The sequence below is a fragment of the Macaca thibetana genome, chromosome X (assembly GCF_024542745.1).
Source record: "Macaca thibetana thibetana isolate TM-01 chromosome X, ASM2454274v1, whole genome shotgun sequence".
Lineage (NCBI taxonomy): Eukaryota > Metazoa > Chordata > Mammalia > Primates > Cercopithecidae > Macaca > Macaca thibetana.
In genome coordinates this window covers 74,843,021-74,869,413 of record NC_065598.1, presented here as the reverse complement: position 1 = coordinate 74,869,413, position 26,393 = coordinate 74,843,021, and the positions used below count along the sequence as shown (strand labels likewise).

Here is a 26,393-nt window from a genome sequence, read left to right as displayed (position 1 = left end):
CATATTTCTTAACTCTTTGTCTCAGTCCCGTCACTTGTAAAGTAGAGATAGTAAAATTACCTACTCCTAAGATTGTTATAAATATTAAAAGAGATAATATATGTAAAACACAATGTCTAAGATGTAGAAAGCATGCAATAAATGTTTGTTGCTATTATTATATATTAGAAACGGTCTATCCATGGCTGAAAGGGGCTTAGAATCAGACAGCCTGTGTTCAAGTCCTGGTTTTGCCATTTATTGGCTATGCAACTTACTTAGGCTTCCTAAGCCTCATTTTTGTCATCAATAACAATATCAATACATACACTTTCAAATGCTCAATATGCATCAGAAAGTAGCAAGCAAAATTCTATGGCCTCATATCGAGCATTTGAAAGTGCATTTATTAATATTGTTGTTGTCATTCAAACTCCTTCTGGCCTCACATATAAGTGAGAATAGGCAGCCATTTTTGTGAAATGTTTTCCAAAAAGTTTGACCTCAGAGATCACTGAGTCCAATCTGCTCATTTTGCTAATGGGGAACTCAGGCACAAAGAAAGGAAGAGACTTGCCCAAGCTTACACAGTGAGTAGGAGATCTGAGTACAAAACCAGATTTGAACTTCCAGCCCAAAGCTCTGTGTTACAGCACAGTTTGCACTCAGATCCTTCCCTGGGAGCATGTTTTGCTGAAAGGAGAGGAGGGGAGGCAGTAAGGGAAGGAAGAGTGGAGAGAAAAGAGACAGCAAGAAGGAGGAGGGTGTGTGTGTGGGAGTGGGGGTGACAGAAAGAGGGAGAGAGAGAGAGTCTCTTGCCTAAAGCAAGAGAAAGCACAAGAAAGGTGATGCTGAGACCAAAACATGATCAGCATTGCTGACCAGAGGTTGCCTGGGCTTGGACCTTCATTAGTCTTCTGGAATCCCTGTGGCTTGAACCAGATCATAAACACTCCAAAATGTATTAACTAAGCACAAATTTTGGACAACAGCACTTCAGGCCCTCATAACCCATTTAAAAACAAGCATTAGAAATGCGATATCTAAGAGTCAACTTTTTTTGTACTTCCTTACATGCATTGATAAGTTTAGTATTAGTTTTCATTTTATGTGTTTATTGAGAATGGAGCATCTTCATCTTATGAATGCTTACAACCATTAAAGTTAAATCCAGTCCTGCTGTGGAGCATGGAATTTTGTTTCATGTACATGTTTGCTCTATTTTTGCATATAGCACTTATCATCTGTTCTTATTACATTTTTTTATTTTAATCTGAGAGCAGGTACTGCTTATTTACTGACCATATTAGAAAAAAATAAGCATGGTAGGCACCTTAGTTTATTCTCCTAATAAAACTGTTGATCTGGTCCTCCTATTGCCAGCATCTTCACCTTCTACAAAATGGGTGGTCTTTTTCTTCATTCTATCTCATGGAGAGGATAATTTGAAGGGCCGCAGAAAGTTATTTGCTTCTTTGTAGCATTTTTCAAAAGTATAGATCTCATTAATCAGATCCCCCGTGCAAATGATGTCCTATTTACCAAGACATCAAGCAGTCAAAGTATTATCTGTCAAAGTAATTTGCTTCTTACTGATTTTGCCATAGAACGCTTGTAGATTAGTTCATTTACTGACTTCAGATTTGGGTACTCCCATGCAATATATGGTTCTACAATCCTCAGCATGTTAATTGAAGCCTTGTTGAGCTTGACAAAGGTTTCACTGAAGATGTGACGAGGGCAAAAAAGCTGCAACACCTGTCAGATCTTTGGCCTTATACCATTAATACATCTGTTCCTGATGACAAATACCAATTTGGTTTCTGCAGGTACATAAAATTTGCAGCTTTTCTTGCCATCCTAGCCATTTGAATTTCAGTTCTGTACACCTGCCTATATTCCTTGTAATAGTGCTTCGCTGTTTCATAGATAAGTTTTCTCCTTGTTTTTCAAAGCATCTTTGGGAAAACTTCTTTCTCCGGTGATTGATCTTCAGCTTTGCAAAATTACTTTGCTTTTTCTTAAGGATTTCTGGCACAACAGAAACCTTCTTCTTCTTCTCTTTGACACCCTCCATGGTTCCAGCCAGAAAACACTGTTATTACTTTTAACTTGTTTATTTGTTTGTTGGTGGTTCTGCTTGCTCTGACTCCAGAGCATAAGTGTTAAAATGACAAGGATTTTTTTCTGTTATTGTCACCATTGTACCCCCAATGCCTAGAAGAATGTCTGACACATGGTTGGTATTCAAGAAATTTGTTGAATAAGTAAATGAATGAATTCTGGATCCCTAGGCATTGTCCCAGCCAATTTGTTTCTCAGGAACTTCAAACTGTCTTGAACTGGGTCTAGTCAAGAAGTTCCACGTTCCCAATTGAGGAAAGTGACCCATAGTTTTGGTTTTGCTACCACCAACTAGAGGAGGAAAGGCGACAATGTGAAGAGGAGACAATTTACCCTGGAACATCAATGTAAGGCATGAGGGCTCTTTGTGACTACCTTTTTATCTACAAAGTCTGAACTGCTGCATGATAAACAGGAAGGAAAGCTGGCTGCTAGGGCCACACAAGGCATGCCAACTTGAGAACCCGCTTGACTTCCTTCACTGCCACATTTTAGGCCTCACACTAGACCTGCTCCTCTGAGGTCCTGAACTCAGTATCTCTTTGTATATTTAGTAAAGAAGAGCTTCATTTCCAGGCCCTCAGAGAGGGAAGGAAGCAAAACAGTAGGCAGTACGTGGTTCTTAAAACTCTGCATACAGTGGAGATTTTGACTCAGTAGCCTGTGCTCTTTTGCTTCCTTGTTCATAAAATATAAACAATCTGCTTCTTATTTTACCTAATTTCACCAAACCCACCAGAATCAGGAGATAGTTGAGGGAAAGAATCCATGCCTATATGAAATGAGAATACAGGCTCCCAGTCACTTCAGGTGGTTTTGGAAAAGAGGGCTGTCTAGAAGCAGGTGGTGTATGTTTTGGACTCAACAGAACACAAAGTGAGCTCAAGGGAGCAGGACAAGAAAGTCTGCAGTGCAGAAGCTCCACCTCAAGGCAAGAGAGGCTGAGGCTTGACAGATGATTTACCATTTACCAGGACAATCATGTTTTCCCATCCTGACCCTGCTTCAGACAGTCATTTGAATTAAACAGACTCCTTTTCTAAGATGCGAACACCAGAAGGTTAAAACCAGTCAAGGAGAGAAAAATGGGGGATCAATCATTCACACCTTAATGTAAATCTGTTCAGCCTGTCCCTGTCTTGACAGAGCTTTATGTGTTGTGTTTTTGTTCAGGAAGAAGCAATATTTCTGGAGAGGGTGGGAAAAGATGTTGGAGAACACAAAGACCACAGGAAAAACAGGTAGAGAATGTGAAGTTTGGTAAACCAAATTAAATATAAGGTACAGGGATTGGGGGTGGAGAAAAAAGGTAGAAGAGGGCAAATAGGGATATGAAACCTACAGCTTCTGTCCCTATGTTTCTGGGGACCTGGCCTAGGACATCATTAATGGCAAAATTACTCTAGTTTTAAATGTAGCCTAGGGCTGATCATGCTAGTCATGATCAGAAAATGCAGAGTTTGTTGTCATCTCTTGGGGAACTAACACAGCATATGGTGCTTGAGATGCTGACACTGCCATCCCTGAGAGTTAGAGGCATGAGAATGATGACCAGAAATTCCCTGTCTTGCTACCTCGAGACCATCACCTGTTCTAGGTATTAATCTGTCAGCCACTTAGGTCTACATTCATCTTATTGTTGTCAGATGATCTGTTTGCCCTGGCTTTTCCCAGGGTTCCCAGTTGTCCTAGAATATTTTGTCGAATCCTAGAATTAAAATCCAAAGTCAGCTTGGCTAACAATCCCAAATAAATCAAACCCAAGTTAGAAAAATCAGGAAAAGAGGTCATTAGTCTTTTATCTTGATCCCTGAAAAGTTACCCAGGAATTTGCCATTTGCCAATTTTGCATTGGTCTTCAGATAGCCTCAGAAATGAATTATTGAAATTAATTTGAGCAAATATATTCCAATAATTCCTTTTTGAAAAGATGGAGGGAAGATAAAGAAGATATGCCTTTGGGTGGCCAAAAATAAAGGAAGTTGAATAATTGATCAAAGTATAACTGCTAGATAATTCAAATATATTTTATTACATTTAATAAACATTTAAAATCCAAGTTGCAATTATAGCCATAAAATTGCTTTTCCTTTCGATGTAACATAGTCACTTTTATATTTAGTTATACTTTACATTTTCTTGGTTACATTGTTAATGTGACAAGTTTTATTATTAGCAATTTATATTAACTATAAAAATGGAAATTTAAAAAGTGAAATATAAAAAAATTAAAACTAAACATCAAATTACACAACAAGAAACATTTAATAATATATTTTATTTCAACTTAGTTAATATCCCATTAAATGGTTTGGTGTCATAATCATAAAATTTTATAATGTTAAGAAGCAAGGGCACAAATAAACGTTCACATATATTTTATACTTACAAGAAACGGAAAAACATGAATACTGAAATAAACAAAAGATTATTCATGCTTCTATTACTGATTTCATCCTACCATATAATCTAACAACTGAACTTATCTTAACCTAATTGTATTTAACTGAACCTAATGCCTTATGTATTCCATCTATAGCCTCTTTTCATAAAACTATATAATGCATAATTACTTTTAGGACTTTCATTGGGAAAAAGTAATGCCAGTTTTAAGAATTTATTTTTACTATTGTTTTAGCATTTTTTCACTTCATTCCTAACCCAGACACAGATTTTACAGTTTTTAAAGTTACATTACGCTCACAGATTTTTACTTAAAAATCTCAGTATTTTTAAGTCTGCATATCATCAGAAAGAAAAACAAGTTATGAGTTTTAAAAATTTGCTTATTGTTTTAGAAGTTTTACTTTTTTGTTATTGTTCTGTGCTTTATAAATGTTTAACCACTTTCTGGCACAAGTTCAGCAACCTACAGGATACATTGTTCCTGGAAGTTTTATTTTAAAATTCTTAGCATTTTTAAATTGTCATGTTATCCAAATACTTTTAAAAGTGATTAATGCACATTTTAAAAGATTTTTGTTGTTTTTCAGGGTGTAACATTTAATTTTTTTTGTTGTTGCTGCTGCTGTGTATGTGTGTATATGAGGGTTTATTTCCACTGCTCCTGACTTGAGCAAAAATGTAGCATCTTTCAACTCAGAAGTTATATTTACAAGTTTTAATATTCTTAAATATCCACTTTAGTTTAAAAAATAGTAAGAGTTTTAAAGATTTTTGTTGTTTAAGTAAACTATAAAAAATGTTTTCTTTTTTGTAGATTTAAAAATACTGTTTTTAATTGCTTTTAAACTGGGTGCCAGTTTAGCAGCTTCTTAGTTGCATTTTGATCCAAAGCATCATATGAATGTTACAGTGTTTTGTAACTTTTTCAGATGTTCAGAAAATGCAAATTCTAAATTTTGTTTGTGCTCATTTTGTTTGTTTTATAGGAGTTTGATTTTTGACCTTTTTTTCCCACAATTTGCTCCTAACCAGGAGATGAATTTAGCCACTTTGTAGCTGCATTGTGCTTCAAAATTTTATGCAAATGACATAGTATTTTTAAATTTACAGAAACTCAACAAATGGTAATGAAAGTGTTACAAATTATTTTTGAGGTTTTTTTTAAGTTTTGTTTTTCTTGGGGTTCTGTAGTTTTTTTGTTCTGATTTGGTTTAGCTTATGTGCTGGGTTTTGTTTTTTTTTTTTGATTTGCTTCCAATCTAGGGGTACAAATTCAGCAGTTCCTGGCTATATTATACTCCAAAATTCAATAAGAAAGAATAAGTATTTTCAGGTTATGTATCTCTACTCCTCCCTCCAAAAATGATTAATTCAGTTTTTAATAAATGTTTTTGCTTTATAGTTTGATTATTTGTATTACTTTATTTTTTTCCATTTGCTCCTGACCTGGGCACAAATGCAGCCCCTTTCTGGCTGTGCTGTGCTCCAAAGTATAATAGGGAGGATAAAGATTTTATAGAACCTAGTTTCCCAAAATGAAGATAACATGACTTTTTAAGAAAAAAAAATGTTGTTGTTGCTCCAGTTTTTTATTGACATTTTATTGTTTTAAGTAATTTTCCAGCTTTTACCTGCCAGACACATATTTAGCAGCTTTCTGGCTTTGAAGTTTGACATGAAAATTTTAATGTGGTGTAAAACCAATGAAGTTTTTAAAACTCACACTGCTGGTGATTATAATTGTGTAAATCCCATTAATTTTCTCTTTCTTCCCACCCACGTACATGCCAACACAATTTATTCTCTGTTTTCAAAATGCACATAACATATTTTACCGATGACAAAAATTTGACACATTTCTTATTAATAATGTTAGGCTAAAAATATTCTTGTGCTAAAATAAACTCAATGACAATTCAAAAGAGAAATAAAACTAGCATATATCAGTAGTAACACAATTTTTTAAAAATCCCTGAATTTGTTCTATATTTATAGGTCCAACCTAATTACCAAATATCACTGGAATGGAAATACTTTTTGAAAGTTTCAAAGTCATCTCTATATTATCAAATGCCACTGGCCACATGGATAGTGTGATACAATGAAATTCCAACCAAGCAGGAGAGTTTGGCAATCCATCTTGGTGGTTGTAATTAGACTTGACCTATAATTACTGAACAAAACAGCAATAAAAACTGCACAGTATACCTTCAAACAAATGTATCTGACTGGATTTGGTGCATTGTTCTCAGTATCATTAGCTTCAAATCTTTAGTTTATAGCATAGGAAAAATTATAGGAGAAACCATATCTGGACCTGAACACAGTTCTCATACCTAAAAGGTGGATTCTAGCATTAATTCACCACCATTATTTGTTGTTTGATCACTTACTTCCTCTTGAATAGCTGGAAGGGAAGGCTTTGTGGTCAAAGGTGTTTCAGTCTTAAACAGGGACTCCATTCTGATGTGGGTATTGACGTAGAAGGACTTCTGAAAGGACTCAAGCGTGAAGTAATAGATGAAAGGGTCAAAACAACAGTTCAGAGTTGCAAGACACAAGGTGATTGGGTACATGATCTTTGCAAATCTTTCCAAAAAGCAATTAGTAATAGCTTGTGAGCGCACCAGCGCATACAGGAAGAGGACAGAGTTGTAGGGTACAAAGCATACCACGAATACTGCCATATGTACTGTGATCATTTTCAGAACTTTTTTCTTATTGGTACCAATTTGAGATAGAGTAGCAGGCTTACGAAGAGTTCTCAGCACCACAGAAGAGCAAGAGACATTCAATATCAGAGGAATGATAAACCCAACAACTTCAATAAATATTGTGATCTTCGATAAATAAGTCTTCCAGACACGTTTGGAGAAGCCTTCAAAGCAGGTGGTGGTTGCATTGTTGACGTTAGTGGTGGAAAACAAAGAGGCTGAAATACCACCACTGAGGACTAGGATCCAGACACCAGCACACACAATGGCAGAATTCCTCCTAGTCCTAATAGTACGAGATCGGAAGGGATAGACAATGGCCAGGAAACGATCCACACTAATACAGGTGAGAAAGAGCATGCTGCCATAGATGTTGGTAAGGAATGCAGTTCCAGAGATCTTGCAGAGGGTGTCACCAAAAGGCCAGTGGCGGTTGAAGTTGTAAAATATTTTAAAAGGTAGGGTACAGACAAAAAGCAAATCAGAGAGGGCTAGATTGGTGATAAAAATAGCAGTCTCACTTCTCATTTTCATGCGGAAACAGAAGACAAACAGAGAGACACTGTTGGTTATCAGACCCAAGATGAATACAACACTGTAGACAGCACCATTCAGATTATACTTGAAGGAATCATCAACAATGCAAGTATTATTGGCAGTAGCATTGCCCAACCTGGGTCTGAGGCTTGAATTTGAATCTTGGAATTGGAAGTCAATGAATCTTCTGTCACCCATGGACTTTTTTTTCAGGAGGCCTGCTGGCTGCAGGGGTTCACCACTCTGACACTAGGGACCGGTAGGAAATATTTTCCTCCTATGAGAGACAAGATGGAACAAATAATCAAATTTGCTTTCCATATATGATTTCTGTGTAATAAGATATTCTGTCCACCCAGAATGGAAAAAAACATGCACATTCCATTTGGTTTGACAAGTATTTTTTGAACATCTATCATATATTTAAAGATACTATAAGAGTATGTTGTAGGAGCAGGAAAGCTCACACTCAATACAATAAGTGCAATACTATAGCATTGCAATGAATGTGAGGAAGGTGTGGGTCAATCAAGAGTCCAAAAACATAAAACTGATAGTTAAAACAGAATTTATGGGACTGCAAAATCTCTAACATTAAAGTCAGGCTTTATTCACTAGGATCGGCTTGAACTTATCTTCTACAATAAGTACTGCCAGTACAATTATTTTATTTGGAAAATGCTTTTATAATAGAATCCTTTTCCCTTCTGCCCAAAGTCCCTCCAGTCTGCCCACTAGTGATCCTTTTACGCAGCATGATTCTAGCTCACTGGCTGTATATTATTTTGTGATTCTCAAGTTGATATATTTCAAATAGATCTCCCCAGTTTTCCAATCAGATGTTTTATGATTTCAATCATTTTATTTTTTATTTGCATTATGTTTAACTGACAAATCACAATTATACTACATTTATGTAAGTACAAGGCAATGTTTTAATATATGTATACTACATGAGGTGATTATGTCAAGCTAATTAACATATCCATCCCCTCACTTCAGTTTTATGTTCGCGGGAACATATACATTATACCCACAGCAAGCAGCCTGCAAATGCCTGACACTTCTGCTCTGCTGCTCTGAGTAATCAAACTTTATGGGAGAGAAAGGACAGACAAGAAAGCATTACATTCTCAATCCTGAAGAGAGGGCATGGGAAAACTGCCACTATGGCCCTATTCATAGCTCCCGTTGCTTGAACACACAACCACCTTTGCCGTCTAGAAGTGAGGGTGTGGTGCTGGGACTTAACACAGCATTAGAAGCAAGGAGTTCTATTTCTGACTCAGACACTGGTTCACTCTGTAACTTGGCTATACTCTCTCTCTTCCTTGTATAAACTTTACCTCTAAGCCTCACAGCTAAAGCTAGGAAGACTCAATAGGGCTTGTGAATTGCTTTATGAGCTGGCCAGTATTTGGCTCTACCTAACCACAGAGAAACATTATATAAGTTTGTTTCCTTCTCTTTTCCTGAAACAACTGTAACTTTATATTTCTGTCTCTTTTTGGTACCCTGAAGTTCATATTAGGAACACATCCTTCTAGTGTCATGTATACCTTGTACCTCAGAAAGCACCCCCTTGAGTTTCAGCCTTAACTACATAATTTACTCAAACAGGACAATCCAGGAGTGCGCCCTCAAGGTAATATCTCCCATACAGGTATGATTAAAAAACCAGAAAGGCATTTGGCTTTTGAGATGATTCTGAAGAAGAATCAATATTAGCCTCTCTTCTTACTGGCTTCCTTTCTTTTGACTAAAAGAAACAGTGTTTCTATCTGTTAGATCCTCCTAAATAGCCAACATATTGTGCACCAAATGGAGACAAAGGACCAACACTTGAGCTTCAGATGAGATGAAGAAGGAAAAATATATGCTGATGTAGTTAATTACATTTTCCACTGCAAGAAGCATTAAACTACTGTCTTCTGCAAACCTCTGCTGCCAATTATTCTGACATTTAATCACCTAAGGATGTCAGAGAGTGTTGGATAGCTGCATTTTTATTGACAATGGACAGGAAGCAGGTACCTTGGAGGTTGACGGGAAAGAAATCTGACCCTCAACTTTTAACTTCGATCTACACGTGGAGCTAATTCAGAGTGGCCACAATTGTTTCCTCTTTTTCAAAAAAAAAAAAAAATTCCTAATGATAGTAAAATACAAGTAAACCATGTTTGGGGTCCTTAAGGCTCCTGTAAGAAGTAAAGTTAGCCTTTTGGCCCTATAAGGATGAATAACCAAATCACTTTACTTCATGAAATGCTAAACTTTCAGATGATACATTGAAAACAAAGCTCCAACTTCTGGCATAAATATTCCTAGTACCCTAGAAAAGCTGACTTGCTTTTTGTCCCTACAGAGGACAGTCCAGAGCTCAGGAAGACAAGGCCTTGAAGGCAGAGTATACTAAAATTATTTTTGCTTTGCTCCACTTTTAATAAGCGCAGGCCAGGTCAGAGTGCTTCTGATCCCCAGAGCATTTCCTTGTTCTACTCTGGTCAAAGTTTATGAAAGTTGACACAATAGTTTTCAGAGGAAGATGAAATCTATTGTGTTCTTATCTATAGATACTTAGCAGTGAAGCAGATTTAAAAATACACAAATGTTGTGAAAATACAGCTCAAAACAATCCTGCTGGAGCAATAGGGAATATGTTCAGACTGTTGCTTCTCAAATCAGTGGTTTTTAACAGATAAGACACCTTAAGGAAATTTTCTTAGTCAAGTCACAGGCATAGGTCACAATCATGCAGGTTTTGTATCAATGTTCCCATGCATTGATTGATGCTTTGTAATAGTTTTTAAAACAAAACCTAACTTTATGGCATTCCATATGGAGGGAACCATAGATAAATATTTCACTCAAGAATGGAGTTAGGAAATTGATCTATATCAACCTCTTCATTTTGGATGCAAGAAATATCCTTTTAAAAGTGACTTATCTACATCTAATCTGATTTTCACTAAGATTATTAAGGCTGCTTTGTCCCTCCATTTTATTTGAGGAAAACAGGAAACTGATATGGGCCTCAATTTGATAAAATCCTATTCTCAGTGATTAACTTGATATTTTTTTCTTTTCATCAAAAAAGAAAAAAAATACTTCAGTCACTCATTAACACTTCACTTGATAACACAGTCCAATCTTTGGGAAATAATGTGGTCTGGTGCTCAACATGATGGGGCCAAAGATTGCATCAGCCCTACTAAAGTAGAATTTTCTATAGTACTTAGTTACAGAGTAAGTCAACTACAGGTAAATTGCTCAACCTAATATTATAAAATTGTCTTGAGCCTTGAGACTCAATATCTCATCTCAGCAGAAGGCCCAAATCTTTTGGGACAATTTTTGGGTGTTCCCAAAATAACTCATTTCCAATTTCTGTAAGGGTCATATATGCCGGCCAGGATTTTGACATTATTCCATATATTTGAACAGGCAAATCAGTTATCAGTTTGGACACCAATTCATGTGATATACTTGGACACTGAACCTGGTAATAGCAATAAAAAGAGTCTCCCATATCTAAAGGTAAATCCCAGTGGCAGAGAGGGGTTGAGCTAAAGAATCAATATTCATCTACATCAAAATTGCCTGGATTACAACAAATTACAATTCCTCCATCCATTCTGGATCTTCGGATGATACAATCTTTAATGAGTTGGAACTATTTGTTACAACAAAGGTAGAAGAATTAAATTAGGAATTTGTAGAGAAAGTTATTATCAGGAGGGTAGGACTCACCACATTGGTTCGAACCAAATCCTGGTACCAATTTTATCTAAGACTGGAATAACCAATGAGCTTCCTGGAGGCACTGTAGTTAGAGATTTCCTCCAATGGGTGCTGTGAAATAGAAATAGTAATAATAGTGTGCCATAAAGAGAGCTGATAGTTTTTCAAAAAAATGTATATTTTCAATAAAATGATCTTATAAAAGATCATAAGATAGAAAAAGCATTATATGATATAAACCAGAGTAAATGAGACCCAATAAATTTTAAAATAGTATTTACATGCATTGGATTTCATTATTACAGAATTGCAGATAACAATGTATTTTCCAACCTATCACTGCTGTGCTGTATTTTGTTAGTAGTACTGACTAAACCCTAATGCATAAAATCCACATGTGGTAACCTATAATCATAAAGACAATGAGTGACAAAAGACATAAAAATACTTCCCTCCACTTCCATAAAGTAATGTGTTACATTAAAAATACCAAAACAAAGGAGAATTTTGTTTTGGCGTGAACTAACATTGTTTTTTTTTTTCTTCTTCTTCTTCTTCTTTTCTTGGCAACAACTGTTACCATTGGGCAGGTCCTTCATAAGGGAAGAGGAAAGATGACTGGAACAACAGGTGGAGACTCCACTGTCTTGTTTTTTACCTACACCCCACACAATTTCTCTCTCCACTGAACTACAGTGATATGATCAAGGCTTCGATTACTGGGTATTAGCACACTGACTGACAATCACTGCACCTTTACCAGGATGTCCCAGGCCTACCCAATATAGCATGTCTGTAACATCTCCAATTCAAACTCTGCACAAAATATTTGTATAGAACCAGAAATACTCTGCAATGGAATTCTTACAAGTAGCAACTGCATTTAGAATTTACCCATTACAGTGCTTCCACCTGTAAAGTAGAATCATCCCCTAGTTCCAAACTTACACTATTGTTACATCTCATCCTTTTCTAAACAGAGGTAGACTAAAACAAAGCAAACTGCTAAATAGTATTACGACTTTCCTGAAATGATTTTTCCACAATCTAAAAAACCAAAATAAATAAAATGATTAGATAATTTAAGATATATTGAGATCATCTTAATATTAAGGAGAGTTAGTTTTCACACTCCACCAGAAATCTGTATTCCTGGAATGAAATGAATATTATTTTATTGGTTTATTGTAAAGGAAGATAGAAGCATTAACATTATTTTATGCCTTTCACAGTTGATAAAGATTATACAGAAAACTTTTTATTCAAAATCCAATCAAATTAGGAAGTTCAAGTACCCAGAAGTTTTTACAACTAATATTAATTAAATGTAGACACATCCAGCCCCATCACAAGCACTGTGAGAGCAAGTCACAGTCCGTTTCTGAGTCTCAGTTTCTCTTCTCCTTTAATCTTCGGTTTTGACTGACAGAAAAGCAACCTTCAACGAGTGCCATGCTGGTGGCCTTATTGGCTATTCTTTTCTATCATTTATTTTCACCTGTTTACATTGGCCACTGTAAAACATTTTTTATTTCCTCAAAGTCTGCAAGCAAGGAGGGTCATTAATTTTTGTTAGACTTAATGAAATGATTACTAGATTTATTTGAATATTAGAAATAAATAGTATTAATTAATACCGGAAGCTAAGAATCACAGAGAAAGATGCCACTAATATCCTAAAGTCTTCCAAATTCCCTTATTTTCCTTATCCTCTGTCCTTGTGCTCATTTCAGCAGGCATATCAACTCTAATTGTTAGGTCTCAACCCTCAACCCTTCCCACCTGTTTCCTGGTCACTTCACCCCTCAGAATATGAGGTTATCAGCATACTTCAGGACATAACCATGTAGAATCATTAGATCATTTACCCTATGCATTGTTCTCATAACTGATTATTTATCCACTTAAAGTAAAGGTGGATTCCCGGTGGTAGGTAACCTTTTATCAGGCTCCCAATTTTCAGTACTAATATTCGCAAACACGTTACAGGTTTTGTTCTTCCCTCATCAGAAGGCAAAGGGCAGACTATATATCATGACCACATACACAGACAAAAGGTAACTACACAATTAGGCGCTGAACCAATCACAGCAAGGGCAACAATTCTCACTGCATTTTCCCACAAAGGCAATTGAATAGATCAAGCTTTAGCTAAGCTTGGCCTGAATGTTTCTGTGAGGCATCTTCCTGGTTCTCCCTTTAACTTGCAGAGCACATTCTGAAAGATAGGCCTGATTGTTCCAATAAGGCTTTCATTCTCATCTCTGATTGGCAGGAGATGCTTTAGAATGTAGATGCCATCAAGTTTATCAGGTGAACTCATCCTTCTTGGCAAGAGTGCAACTTTTCATCTGTGACAAGGCAAAGGGTTTTATAATCTATGTTGATGGGATACGATGTTTGGAATTTTGTTCTGAAAAATAAACGTGTTGCAAAGCCATTGGATAATCTGGATCTCAGGTTATTATTATTGTCTTCATGTTAGTCAAGATAAATAAAGATGGTATAATTTTGTAAGGTAGCAAACTGAATAACCGCACCAAGCTCTGAAATGTTCTGACCTTTGAATTTATCTAGTCTTTTCCACACTGAAATAATGATAAATTACATTGCTGAATTTCGTTTTAAAAAGTAACTGAAATACAATATTTATCAACTCAGTAAGACCTTTTTACTGAAAATATTTAAAATTTACAAGAAGAGAGTTTAAAGATGACATATTGATGCATTTGTATGGCAAACAGCAATTAATTTCACATATAATAGCAAATGCAGTTTATGACAGAGTTTTTCATTCAAACATGATTCTTCCTTTATGGGAAAGTTCATAAATTATTCAATATAGCAAATGTCACATTCTCCATAAATCAATTAAGCATCAAAGGCATGTCATGTATAGTTTTACTAGAAGAAACCTCATCATAATACAAGCCACGTTAGCTCACAATAAATTGTAAACCAAAGAAATACAAAGCTAGCCAATATACTTTCTAAATTGTTCTACACTGTGATTTTAAATTAGCTCTTTAGAACAACTGTGTTTACATGAAACAGCAGCCTGAAAATCCTGTATCTCTTCCACGGAAACAATATTATTGCCAAAACAATGGAAATTCTCGTTTTTTACCATTCAACACGAAGATCCTTGTTCAGTACTTCAGAGTTGAAGTCTAACTTCTTTCCTTACACTCTCAAAGCATCAGTGTTTCCACTGTAGTTTGTTATGCTATCCCCCACCCCCAAACGCCAAAATCAAATCTTTCTCAAAGAGAAACTTACCCCAAGAAAGAGTGTGCTAGATGAGAGAATGTGCTGATGCCTGTAGATAATTAACTAATAAACATGTAAATGGGCACCTCGCCCTTTGGAAGTGCATATTTTTATCCATTTTTTTTTTTAAACAGGGAAAGGTTAGCCCAGCCTAAAGTAGCAGACTCTGGGCTGCCGCAGCTTCTTACTGCAAACCGCTCATTCTGAAAATGTGAGCTTATTTACATTTATCTCTTTCCCTTTGTTAACGACTCCCTCTCTTGAATGCTGTAGCCCGCATGCCTTTAGCAAACAGGACACAAAAAGGCCTGAAGTCCGAGCTGGAGCCGAGGGCCAGGGGAACTCTTGGGGGTCTCAATAGGAAATGCTTTTCATTGGCTAAGAAGGCATTATTAGGAGTCTAGATCCCGCCCAATCCCCTGTGCTCCATCGTTCCCTTAGTCACCAGTCACTGGACTGAATAAGTTTTTCCTTAAAGAGCATTGCCCAGGAAAAGCAGTTTCACAGTCAAGAATTAATGGCTTAAGTGCCACTTGACAATATAAAAAGTGTCTTTCCTGACCAATTAATCCACAGAGAAAGCCTGTGTGCCTGTCGTTGCTGCAGGACTGCAGAGGAGGAGACAAAATTTCAGACAAGGAGGAGTGTTTCAATTACGCATACCATATTCACTCCTACTTGTTTAAAATAATTACAACAACAATATTGATAATAATAAGTAGGGGGCAAGGAAAAGGCAAAAATGAAAGGTACTGTAAATATATTCCTATCACACTGTGCAAAATTCAATCTCACACCATCACAAAAATATGAAGTAAAATTTAATACTATACTCACTTAAGCCAGGTAAGTGCCCCCAGACAGAGATGTACTAGGGTCCCAGAGCTCTGACACCCATCTTCCAAGGACTAGGGAGTGTTCTGTGGCAAAAGGAGGGTCTATACTTTTTGAATAACTGCCTCGCAGTAAGCCTAATTACCACGAAAATTTCAGAGATTTGCTAAAATATAAAATAAATAGCGCAGATGCAATCTATTTATAATAGAGAGTTATCTGCAATTGTATACCTCCTCCTACCTCTCCCATGGCAAGTTTTTCTTTTCTAATTTTCTACAGGTTTACTGCCTTGGTCATTCACACTTCTTTTTTTTTTTTTTTTTTTTTCCTCCCTATATTTTGTCTTTCCCTCTCTCTCCTTCATATGATTTTGCGGCAGAAACCCACTCATCCATCTGTAACTTCATTGTTGGCCCTTCCCCTCTGCCAGCCCACCCCTGCAAGCCTTCTCTACTCTATCTCCACCCACTGCAAACACCACCAACAGCAGCCCCTCCCCCTCCTCTGGAATGAAGTTCTCTGTCCAGGGATAAGGTGCTTTCTTTCTCTCGGCAGAGCAGAGCCCCTGGAGTCTTGGGGGATCCTCCATTTGCTTCAAAACTTCGGTTTGTGTAATTAAGCTGCCTCCAAAGTAGGGCATGTTTCAAGCTTGTTTATTCTCCCTATTTCTTCAGCTCTATTGTGATTCTTCTATCAGTGGAGGCCAGTAAACAAGTTAGTGAGAAGCTGACACTAGCTTTATTACTTGTGACTGGCTCTAAAAAAACACTTTCTCTGTTGCTTCCTCTCCTCCATCCCACCCCCAATCTCTGTTCTTTTTATTCTCCTCTCTGCTTATCTCAAATATGTCTATTTCTGTCAGTTGCTGACATTGTCTGCGTCTTTATAAATGGTCTTTTACCAACTCTCATCCTAGACTACTACTTGGTGCATTTGTCAGTCCACAAGCAAAAGATACATTCTCTGCCCTGTGGTACGCCAGAGTCTAGGTAGAGACACAAAGACACATGAAAAATGTGGGATTCCAAAGGTAAATTTTGAAAAAAAAAAAATCAAGGCCGTTATATGGAGATTGAGCTCTGTAATAGATCAGAGGATGCAGATGAAGTCCCATGGATAGGGCCAGGAGGGTTTCCTAGAAGAAGTGGAACTTGTGCTACATTTTGATGGATGATTCAGTATTAAATAAACCAAAAATGGAAGGGGATATCTTTCTAGGTGGGAAGAGCAAAGTGATCAAATGCAGAAGATGTAAAGTGAGAGTAGGTGAGAGGGAGACCAGTTTGTAAAGAGAAAATAAGGGTAAGGAGAAAAGCCTTTGAGAGGAGTCCTTTATTGTAACAACTCAATGCACTATAGTGATTGAAGAGTTAACCTACAGTCATGATCACTGTCTGTCTATATGATCAGCTCACTACCTTTCTCCTATTCAAATAAATACTCATCAGTCTTCCAATTCTTCTGTCTTCATTTCTCCCTCAAGGACACAAGTACTTTACTGATTAATCTCACCAATGTAGCAGATCTTTTACAATGCCACTGGGTCACATGCTCTTTTAGCATCAGTCTTCCTCCCTTCTTCTGAGTTTCAACCTCATTGATCCTCTTTCAGTCCCTAGAATGAGATAGGATCCCTCATGCCATGGATATTTCTAAGTGCTATTTCCTCTGCCTGGAACACTCTCCTCCCTCTCTAATTTTCCTTTCACTAGTTTAATTCTTATTCTTCCTTCAAATCCTATCCCAATAATCATGCCTTCAGGGAACCCTTCCTTAACCCTTCGTTTAGGTCATATCCACATACTATATGTCCTATAGCATCATGGACCTTTCATATATTGCACTTTTTACTGGTATAATTTTACATACTGTTGTGTAATTTGTGTGGCAATTTTATTAACATTGATCTCTCCTAACTGTAAACTCCAAGATGATAGGATTAATATGTTTAATCCAAAATGGATAGTAGTGTTTGCAAAAATTATTCTCCCTGACCTTCTGTTTTACCGAACCAAAACAACAACTAGACTTTTTTACCTATCAGCTGAAAACATGTATCATTTTGCCCCTTTTTATACAAATTTACACCAAGATATTATTTTAGGCCAAAGAATACACACAGATAAAGAAAAAAATATCCCATTAACAAGAAAGTACTAAGACTTATCCGCTATCATCCCCTTTTTCCTTTAACACACTTATTGCTGCAAACCTTATAGTTTTGCTTACTCTAACATTTGTAAGGTGGAAGGGGGAAAACAAATGTCTTCCCAGGGCTTTCTCCAATCAGCCAGTTTATATCTGTAAAACTTAACTCAAAATGTCCTTTAGAAAAAAGACACTCATTGAGTTGTTGATGTCTATGCTACTGGGGGAGGAAATAAATACGCAGCTTAAAAAGTGCATTCAGAACTATCTGGAGGAATAATATGTATTTCATTTTTTTATCTGTTTGAAAAGGAAGTAACTGAAATATGACTAACTTCCAAATGGAAATTTACACATTTGATTAAGAACAGCCAGATGCTTGGGACCTTCACACTTCAAACCCAAATCAATTTTTCTTTCTGCCAACAATATCAAAGGACTGGGTGAAATCACCCATAGTGCAAGTAGTGCAGCACTATGCCAGGTTCCCTAGAAACAGTATAAATGTAACCAAATGATTTTAACCATGCCTGTATCGTTCCAGCTAACAGTTTTTGTAACTCTGATAGTCTTTAAGTGAACAGAGTACCTGGACCATGTTCTAGGAAAGGGAGCCAGTTAATTACTAACTTTGCATTAATTAGTGGATGTCTTTTTGTTTCTGAGACAGGGTCTCATTCTGTTGCCCAGGCTGGAATGCAGTGGTACAATATCTGCTCACTGCAACCTCTAATTAGCGGACATATTGAAGTCTTCCAGGAAACAAAGAAAGGCAAAATCCTGGATCCTGTAGCCATTTCTTTTTTATACAATCTTCTTTTGCTTCAGTGGAAAAAAAGATCACAAGGCCAGGTTTCCAATCAGCTCATTTAGGACACTACATCTCTGAAAGGGCATAAAATTTATTTTCAAGCAAATTCCCTAGAAGAATTTTAGCTCATCCTTCACACTGGATTACCTTTACTTCCTAGTGTTTTTTCAAACAAATGAGCTTTCCTGCTCACTAACTGAACCAGCTTAGAAAACAAGTTTCCATTGCTAGAAGTGGAGTTGGTAGTTATAGAAAATGAACATTTCAACCAAAGAACTTTGGAAAAAGCCCAGGAACTTTCCATGTTTGGTATAGGTTAGAAAAATTTCAAGGCAACAATAATAGGACTGTAGAAAACATTTAACCAGCATTATTATATGTCAGGTAATATTCTAAGTCCTTTACATATATTTATTTACCTAATTTGCACAACTCCATGATGTAGCCACTGTTATTCCTATTTTACAGTTGAGAAAAATCAGGCACAAAGAGTTTAAGTAAATTGCTCAAACTCACACAGCTAATAATTCCTCCATTAATTCTGATAATTTCTAGGCTAATAGTTATAATCATACCTTCATTGGGTAGTGCACTCAAAACTCTGTCCAAATCATCTTGTTCATGAGCAAATATAAGGATTCTATCTTTTGTGATGCAAACTCGTCACTAGAAGTCCACCAACCTTGCTAACAAAATGTGTGGCTTTTGAACTGTTCAAAGATTTGAAAATCTGTTACTATGAGACCTGAAATTACAGTCTGACTCTCAAATGCATGGGAGAAAAGTGACTTACCTAAGACAACAAAGCTAATAAATACTACAATCACCTCAAAATGCAAGTGTTTTGGAATCATGTTAATGTAAATACGAAGTCAATTTTGATAAGTTAAGCTATATATTCAAAACCCAAGAGCAACCACTATAAAACTTCAAAAACATAGTTTAAAATTTTTAAAGTAATGAAAAAGTTGCACAGAAAATAGCCACTCAAGACAATGAGAGGAATGCAGGACAAGAGTAGTCATGATCAGAGCAAGATGGCCGAATAGGAACAGCTCCAGTCTCCAACTCCCAGCGCGAGCAACACAGAAGACCGGTGATTTCTGCATTTTCAACTGAGGTGCTGGGTTCATCTCACTGGGGAGTGCCGGACGATCGGTGCTGGTCAGCTGCTACACCCTGACCAGCGAGAGCTGAAACAGGGCGAGGCACTGCCTCACCTGGGAAGCGCAAGGGGGAAGGGAATCCCTTTTCCTAGCCAGGGGAACTGAGACACACAACACCTGGAAAATCGGGTAACTCCCACCCCAATACTGCGCTTTAAGCAAACAGGCACAGCAGGAGATCATATCCCACACCTGGCCGGGAGGGTCCCACACCCACGGAGCCTCCCTCATTGCTAGCACAGCAGTCTGTGATCTACCGGCAAGGCAGCAGCCAGGCTGGGGGAGGGGTGCCCGCCATTGCTGAGGCTTAAGTAGGTAAACAAAGCTGCTGGGAAGCTCGAACTGGGTGGAGCTTACAGCAGCTCAAGGAAACCTGCCTGTCTCTGTAGACTCCACCTCTGGGGACAGGGCAATAACAAACGCAGCTGAAACATCTGCAGACTCAAACGACTCTGTCTGACAGCTTTGAAGAGAGCAGGGGATCTCCCAACATGGAGGTTGAGATCTGAGAAGGGACAGACTCCCTGCTCAAGTGGGTCCCTGACCCCTGAGTAGCCTAACTGGGAGACACCCCCACTAGGGGCAGTCTGACACGCCACACCTCACAGGGTGGAGTACACCCCTGAGAGGAAGCTTCCAAAGCAAGAATCAGACAGCTACACTCTCTGTTCAGAAATATTCTATCTTCTGCAGCCTCTGCTGCTGATACCCAGGCAAACAGGGTCTGGAGTGGACCTCAAGCAATCTCCAACAGACCTACAGCTGAGGGTCCTGACTGGTAGAAGGAAAACTATCAAACAGGAAGGATACCTGCACCAAAACCCCATCAGTACATCACCATCATCAAAGACCAGAGGCAGATAAAACCACAAAGATGGGGAAAAAGCAGGGCAGAAAAGCTGGAAATTCAAAAAATAAGAGCGCATCTCCCCCGGCAAAGGAGCGCAGCTCATCGCCAGCAACAGATCAAAGCTGGATGGAGAATGTCTTTGACGAGATGAGAGAAGAAGGCTTCAGTCCATCAAATTTCTCAGAGCTAAAGGAGGAATTACGTACACAGCGCAAAGAAACTAAAAATCTTGAAAAAAAGTGGAAGAATTGATGGCTAGAGTAACTAATGCAGAGAAGGTCATAAACGAAATGAAAGAGATGAAAACCATGACACGAGAAATACGTGACAAATGCACAAGCTTCAGTAACCGACTCGATCAACTGGAAGAAAGAGTATCTGCGATTGAGGATCAAATGAATGAAATGAAGCGAGAAGAGAAACCAAAAGAAAAAAGAAGAAAAAGAAATGAACAAAGCCTGCAAGAAGTATGGGATTATGTAAAAAGACCAAATCTACGTCTGATTGGGGTGCCTGAAAGTGAGGGGGAAAATGGAACCAAGTTGGAAAACCCTCTTCAGGATATCATCCAGGAGAACTTCCCCAACCTAGTAGGGCAGGCCAACATTCAAATCCAGGAAATACAGAGAACGCCACAAAGATACTCTTCTAGAAGAGCAACTCCAAGACACATAATTGCCAGATTCACCAAAGTTGAAATGAAGGAAAAAATCTTAAGGGCAGCCAGAGAGAAAGGTCGGGTTACCCACAAAGGGAAGCCCATCAGACTAACAGCAGATCTCTGGGCAGAAACTCTCCAAGCCAGAAGAGAGTGGGGGCCAATATTCAACATTCTTAAAGAAAAGAATTTTCAACCCAGAATTTCATATCCAGCCAAACAAAGTTTCATAAGTGAAGGAGAAATAAAATCCTTTACAGATAAGCAAATGCTTAGAGATTTTGTCACCACGAGGCCTGCCTTACAAGAGACCCTGAAGGAAGCACTAAACATGGAAAGGAACAACCGGTACCAGCCATTGCAAAAACATGCCAAAATGTAAAGACCATCGAGGCTAGGAAGAAACTGCATCAACTAACGAGCAAAATAATATCATAATGGCGGGATCAAGTTCACACATAACAATCTTAACCTTGAATGAAAATGGACTAAATGCTCCAATTAAAAGACACAGACTGGCAAACTGGATGAAGAGTCAAGACCCATCAGTCTGCTGTATTCAGGAGACCCATCTCACACGCAGAGACATACATAGGCTCAAAATAAAGGGATGGAGGAAGATTTACCAAGCAAATGGAGAACAAAAAAAAGCGGGGGTTGCAATACTAGTCTCTGATAAAACAGATTTTAAACCATCAAAGATCAAAAGAGACAAAGAAGGCCATTACATAATGGTAAAAGGATCAATTCAACAGAAAGAGCTAACTATCCTGAATATATATGCACCCAATACAGGAGCACCCAGATTCATAAAGCAAGTCCTTAGAGACTTACAAAGAGACTTAGACTCCCATACAATAATAACGGGAGACTTCAACACTCCACTGTCAACATTAGACAGATCAACGAGACAGAAAGTTAACAAGGATATCCAGGAATTGAACTCATCTCTGCAGCAAGCAGACCTAATAGACATCTATAGAACTCTCCACCCCAAATCAACAGCATATACATTCTTCTCAGCACCACATCGTACTTACTCCAAAATCGTCCACGTAATTGGAAGCAAAGCACTCCTCAGCAAATGTACAAGAACAGAAATTATAACAAACTGTCTCTCAGACCACAGTGCAATCAAACTAGAACTCAGGACTAAGAAACTCAATCCAAACCGCTCAACTACATGGAAACTGAACAACCTGTTCCTGAATGACTACTGGGTACATCACGAAATGAAGGCAGAAATAAAGATGTTCTTTGAAACCAATGAGAACAAAGATACAACATACCAGAATCTCTGGGACACATTTAAAGCAGTGTGTAGAGGGAAATTTATAGCACTAAATGCCCACAAGAGAAAACTGGAAAGATCTAAAATTGACACTCTAACATCGCAATTAAAAGAACTAGAGAAGCAAGAGCAAACACATTCGAAAGCTAGCAGAAGGCTAGAAATAACTAAGATCAGAGCAGAACTGAAGGAGATAGAGACACAAAAACCTCTCCAAAAAATCAATGAATCCAGGAGTTGGTTTTTTGAAAAGATCAACAAAATTGACAGACCACTAGCAAGACTAATAAAGAAGAAAAGAGAGAAGAATCAAATCGACGCAATTAAAAATGATAAAGGGGATATCACCACCGACCCCACAGAAATACAAACTACCATCAGAGAATACTATAAACACCTCTACGGAAATAAACTGGAAAATCTAGAAGAAATGGATACTTTCCTGGACATTTACACTCTCCCAAGACTAAAACAGGAAGAAGTTGAATCCCTGAATAGACCAATAGTAGGCTCTGAAATTGAGGCAATAATTAATAGCCTACCAACCAAAAAAAGTCCAGGACCAGATGGATTCACAGCTGAATTCTACCAGAGGTACAAGGAGGAGTTGGTACCATTCCTTCTGAAACTATTCCAATCAATAGAAAAAGAGGGAATCCTTCCTAACTCATTTTATGAGGCCAACATCATCCTGATACCAAAGCCTGGCAGAGACACAACAAAAAAAGAGAATTTTAGACCAATATCCCTGATGAACATCGATGCAAAAATCCTCAATAAAATACTGGCAAACCGGATTCAGCAACACATCAAAAAGCTTATCCACCATGATCAAGTGGGCTTCATCCCTGGGATGCAAGGCTGGTTCAACATTCGCAAATCAATAAACATAATCCGTTCAACATTCGCAAATCAATAAACATAATCCAGCATATAAACAGAACCAAAGACAAGAACCACATGATTATCTCAATAGATGCAGAAAAGGCTTTTGACAAAATTCAACAGCCCTTCATGCTAAAAACGCTCAATAAATTCGGTATTGATGGAACGTACCTCAAAATAATAAGAGCTATTTATGACAAACCCACAGCCAATATCATACTGAATGGGCAAAAACTGGAAGCATTCCCTTTGAAAACTGGCACAAGACAGGGATGCCCTCTCTCACCACTCCTATTCAACATAGTGTTGGAAGTTCTGGCTAGGGCAATTAGGCAAGAGAAAGAAATCACGGGTATTCAGTCAGGAAAAGAAGAAGTCAAATTGTCCCTGTTTGCAGATGACATGATTGTATATTTAGAAAACCCCATTGTCTCAGCCCAAAATCTCCTTAAGCTGATAAGAAACTTCAGCAAAGTCTCAGGATACAAAATTAATGTGCCAAAATCACAAGCATTCTTATACACCAGTAACAGACAAACAGAGAGCCAAATCAGGAATGAACTTCCATTCACAATTGCTTCAAAGAGAATAAAATACCTAGGAATCCAACTTACAAGGGATGTAAAGGACCTCTTCAAGGAGAACTACAAACCACTGCTCAGTGAAATAAAAGAGGACACAAACAAATACAAGAACATACCATGCTCATGGATAGGAAGAATCAATATCGTGAAAATGGCCATACTGCCCAAGGTAATTTATAGATTCAATGCCATCCCCATCAAGCTACCAATGAGTTCCTTCACAGAATTGGAAAAAACTGCTTTAAAGTTCATATGGAACCAAAAAAGAGCCCGCATCTCCAAGACAATCCTAAGTCAAAAGAACAAAGCTGGAGGCCTCACGCTACCTGACTTCAAACTATACTACAAGGCTACAGTAACCAAAACAGCATGGTACTGGTACCAAAACAGAGATATAGAACAATGGAACAGAACAGAGTCCTCAGAAATAATACCACACATCTACAGCCATCTGATCTTTGACATACCTGAGAGAAACAAGAAATGGGGAAAGGATTCCCTATTTAATAATTGGTGCTGGGAAAATTGGCTAGCCATAAGTAGAAAGCTGAAACTGGATCCTTTCCTTACTCCTTATACGAAAATTAATTCAAGATGGATTAGAGACTTAAATGTTAGACCTAATACCATAAAAATCCTAGAGGAAAACCTAGGTAGTACCATTCAGGACATAAGCATGGGCAAAGACTTCATGTCTAAAACACCAAAAGCAACGGCAGCAAAAGCCAAAATTGACAAATGGGATCTCATTAAACTAAAGAGCTTCTGCACAGCAAAAGAAACTACCATCAGAGTGAACAGACAACCTACAGAATGGGAGAAAATTTTTGCAATCTACTCATCTGACAAAGGGCTAATATCCAGAACCTACAAAGAACTCAAACAAATTTACAAGGAAAAAACAAACAACCCCATCAAAAAGTGGGCAAAGGATATGAACAGACATTTCTCAAAAGAAGACATTCATACAGCCAACAGACACATGAAAAAATGCTCATCATCACTGGCCATCAGAGAAATGCAAATCAAAACCACAATGAGATACTATCTCACACCAGTTAGAATGGCGATCATTAAAAAGTCAGGAAACAACAGGTGCTGGAGAGTATGTGGAGTAATAGGAACACTTTTACACTGTTGGTGGGATTGTAAACTAGTTCAACCATTATGGAAAACAGTATGACGATTCCTCAAAGATCTAGAACTAGATGTACCATATGACCCAGCCATCCCATTACTGGGTATATACCCAAAGGATTATAAATTATGCTGCTATAAAGACACATGCACACGTATGTTTATTGCAGCACTATTCACAATAGCAAAGACTTGGAATCAACCCAAATGTCCATCAGTGACAGATTGGATTAAGAAAATGTGGCACATATACACCATGGAATACTATGCAGCCATCAAAAAGGATGAGTTTGTGTCCTTTGTAGGGACATGGATGCAGCTGGAAACCATCATTCTTAGCAAACTATCACCAGAACAGAAAACCAAACACCGCATGTTCTCACTCATAGGTGGGAACTGAACAATGAGATCACTTGGACTCAGGAAGGGGAACATCACACACCGGGGCCTATCATGTGGAGGGGGGAGGGTGGAGGGATTGCATTGGGAGTTATACCTGATGTAAATGACGAGTTGATGGGTGCAGCACACCCACATGGCACAAGTATACATATGTAACAAACCTGCACGTTATGCACATGTACCCTACAACTTAAAGTATAATAATAATAAATAAATTTAAAAAAAGAGTAGTCATTACACATATAGAAACAAAAAAAGGAAAATTGCATGAAAACATAAAGCCATGTCAATGATAACATTAAATATTATTGATTACATAATTGAATCAAAAGACACAGATTGTAAGACTGAGTTATAAACAAGGTTAAAATACATGCTATTTGTAAGACAAATTTAGATTCAAATACACAAATACATTGATAGTAAAAGGATGGAAAAAGATATTCCTTAAAACAATAGCCAAAAAAAGGAGCTGGAGAGGCTATGTTAACATTGACAAAAATAGATTTTAAAATAAATAAGCACATATTACTGAGATTTTAAAATAAATAATCACGTATTACTGTGGTATATTTTATAATGATAAAATGATTACTCCATCAGTAAGATTTTATGATTATAAATACATATGCACCCATACACAGAGGCACTAAATACATGAAGCAACAACTTATATAATAGGAGGAAGAATTAGACAATCTCATAATAATAGTTGGAGACTGCAATATACCAATTTCAATAATGGAAAGACTAACTATACAGAAGATCAAGAAGAATATAGAATAATTGAACAACACTATACCCCAACTATACCCAACAGAGCTTTATAGAACAACAACAAAATATATTGTAC

At 37.5% G+C, this 26,393-nt stretch overlaps 1 protein-coding gene and 1 pseudogene across 1 annotated transcript; both read right to left on the bottom strand.

Annotated features, from left to right (window-relative positions):
- Positions 1-1,313: 1,313 nt before the first annotated feature.
- On the bottom strand, positions 1,314-2,056 carry LOC126945828 (60S ribosomal protein L7-like; annotated as a pseudogene).
- A 3,658-nt stretch (positions 2,057-5,714) lies between these two features.
- LPAR4 (lysophosphatidic acid receptor 4) lies at positions 5,715-14,977 on the bottom strand. The gene is made up of 3 exons (XM_050776381.1): positions 14,781-14,977; positions 11,511-11,612; positions 5,715-8,037 (listed from the first exon to the last, which is right to left on the bottom strand). The coding sequence occupies exon 3, from the start codon at positions 7,956-7,958 to the stop codon at positions 6,846-6,848; it is 1,113 nt and encodes a 370-aa protein (XP_050632338.1). The 5' UTR covers positions 7,959-8,037; positions 11,511-11,612; positions 14,781-14,977; the 3' UTR covers positions 5,715-6,845.
- Between the last annotated feature and the right edge of the window lie 11,416 nt (positions 14,978-26,393).

Bases quoted from the DNA above. Each gene is read 5' to 3' on its own strand.
- LPAR4 (XM_050776381.1), bottom strand. From the start codon at position 7,958: ATGGGTGACAGAAGATTCATTGACTTCCAATTCCAAGATTCAAATTCA.